The 2500-nt window shown below is 47.7% G+C and overlaps 1 protein-coding gene across 2 annotated transcripts in view; it reads left to right on the top strand.

The window, feature by feature from the left end:
• Positions 1 to 2500, top strand: part of upb1 (ureidopropionase, beta) — a 24937-nt gene that overhangs the window by 12917 nt on the left and 9520 nt on the right. For both annotated transcript variants that reach the window (XM_063194611.1, XM_063194610.1), the window contains exons 5-6: positions 93 to 254; positions 957 to 1126. In XM_063194611.1, coding sequence (XP_063050681.1) covers positions 93 to 254; positions 957 to 1126 — 332 coding nt within the window. The remainder of the gene's footprint in view (positions 1 to 92; positions 255 to 956; positions 1127 to 2500) is intronic.

The following is a 2500-nucleotide window of genomic DNA, read 5'->3' on the forward strand; positions in this document are numbered from 1 at the left end:
CTATCCTGGAGCGGGACTCTAATGTGTGTGTGTGTGTGTGTGTGTGTGTGTGTGTGTGTGTGTGTGTGTGTGTGTGTGTGTGTGTATTCCAGTTGGCTAGGCGCTACAACATGGTGCTGGTGTCTCCTATCCTGGAGCGGGACTCGGTCCACGGGGAGACGCTGTGGAACACGGCAGTCGTCATCGGCAACAGCGGCACGGTGATCGGCAAGACGCGCAAGAACCACATCCCACGCGTAGGAGACTTCAACGAGGTAAAGGGTGTGTGTGTGTGTGTGTGTGTGTGTGTGTGTGTGTGTGTGTGAACCACATCCGACGCGTAGGAGACTTCAACGAGGTAAAGGGTGTGTGTGTGTGTGTGTGTGTGTGCGTGTGTGTGTGTGTGTGTGTATACATTTTCATGTAAACAGTGTCATAGATGTCAGCAGAAAAATGTGAGGTGTGTGTTAGAGCAGTGGTTCTCAACTGGTACAGTCTTGGGGCCCACCATTTTCCACTCTCATTCGGTCGCGACCCAATTTTTTAAAGCAATACTCGCATGACTGGTTGCACGCTACTATCTCGCGAAAACATTCTGATTTAATCTATGACGACAGATGACACAAGTTCAATCGCCTATCAAAATAAAAGTGGTAAATTGTTGCAGGAAAAGATGGATGATTTTTTTTTCTTTTTTTTTTTGTGGATCAATGAATTACGTTACGCCATCTTAATCCAGGGGGCCCAGGCCATCTTAATCCCAGGGGGGGCCCCCGGCATCTTAATTCCAGGGGGGGGGCCAGGTCATCTTAATTCCAGGGGGGGGGCCAGGTCATCTTAATCCGGCCCTGTGTACAGCTGTTTACAGGTCAACTGCAGCTGTGAACTTCTGGACTTCATCAGGAAGTGACATCACGTCTTGTTCCTCATCGGGTGTGTGTGTGTTTGAGTGTGTGTGTGTGTGTGTGTGTGTGTAGTCCTCGTATTACATGGAGGGCAACACGGGTCACCGCGTGTTCCAGACGGCGTTCGGTCGCGTGGGCGTGAACATCTGCTACGGCCGCCACCACCCGCTCAACTGGCAGCTCTACGCCATCAACGGGGCCGAGATCATCTTCAACCCCTCCGCTACCGTGGGGGCCCTCAGGTACACACACACACACACACACACACACACACACACACACACACACACACACACACACACACACACACACACACACACACACACACACACACGCCATCAACAGGGCCGAGATCATCTTCAACCCCTCCGCTACCGTGGGGGCCCTCAGGTACACACACACACACACACACACACACACACACACACACACACACAGACACACACACACACACACACACACACACACACACACACACACACACACAAGCACACACACACACACACACACACACACACACACACACACACACACACACACACACACACACACACACACACACACACACACACACACAGAAGGCAGTGATTCGGGGTCTTTCTCAAAACCCAGGACAGTGTACTTTCAAGTGTATCAGCCAAATGAGTGACCCAGTGATTGGATATTCTTTATTGGTCACACCCAGTGATTGGATATTCTTTATTTGTCACACCCAGTGATTGGATATTCTTTATTGGTCACACCCAGTGATTGGATATTCTTTATTGGTCACACCCAGTGATTGGATATTATCCAAAGAGTATCCAATCACTGGGCGTGACTAATTAGGCTGATACACTTGGAAGGACACTGTCCTAGGTTTTGAGAAAGACCCTCTATGACTCCTCTCCTACATAAACAGGGGTGCATCTCTCAATGGCGAAGTAGCTAGTCGGTTAGCAATGTTGCATAGTAGATACTATAAAAGTTGCTAACTCTTGTGTTTCGAACGTTAGCACACAAAGTAACTACTGCTTGGAGCAATGTGCACTCTGAAGTAGTGGTGACTTTGAAAGTGAGGCGCCTCCTATCCGTATCTGGACAGTGAAGTTGAAGTACAGCTGGATTAGATCCATTGAGTCCAGACATCACCTCAGCCACCCCAAGTAACACAAAGCGCTAGTCTACTTCAGAGTGTGACTCCACCCATTAGCTAAACTTGTAGTACATATTTGACCACAAATGTGTTAATATATTTTAATCCTGTGGTGCAAAAGCGCTGAAAATCAATTGACATGCACACAAAGTCGTGATACAACTGCGAGAGTGTTCAGAACACAAATTCACGTCATGTCATTTGTTCGTGAAAAAAAAAGTCATATCCTTGGAATCTGATGAATCCCACACTAATAATATACTTTTGGCTGTATACCGATTGAATTTCGTCTCATTTCGATGTGTAATTTGTGAAATATTTAGATTAGAAAGTATTGGTTACTCCCGGAAATTCACTAGTTCACGTGTGAAGTACACATGGCGCAAATTTCATTTCATGGCCTAGGGGTATTTACGCTTGCCTATCAATGGGAAGACGCGAGCCACGCGGGTTCGAATCCAGTGTGCAGCATGTCGACAAC

Source organism: Engraulis encrasicolus, chromosome 3, assembly GCF_034702125.1.
Source record: "Engraulis encrasicolus isolate BLACKSEA-1 chromosome 3, IST_EnEncr_1.0, whole genome shotgun sequence".
Classification (NCBI taxonomy): Eukaryota; Metazoa; Chordata; class Actinopteri; order Clupeiformes; family Engraulidae; genus Engraulis; species Engraulis encrasicolus.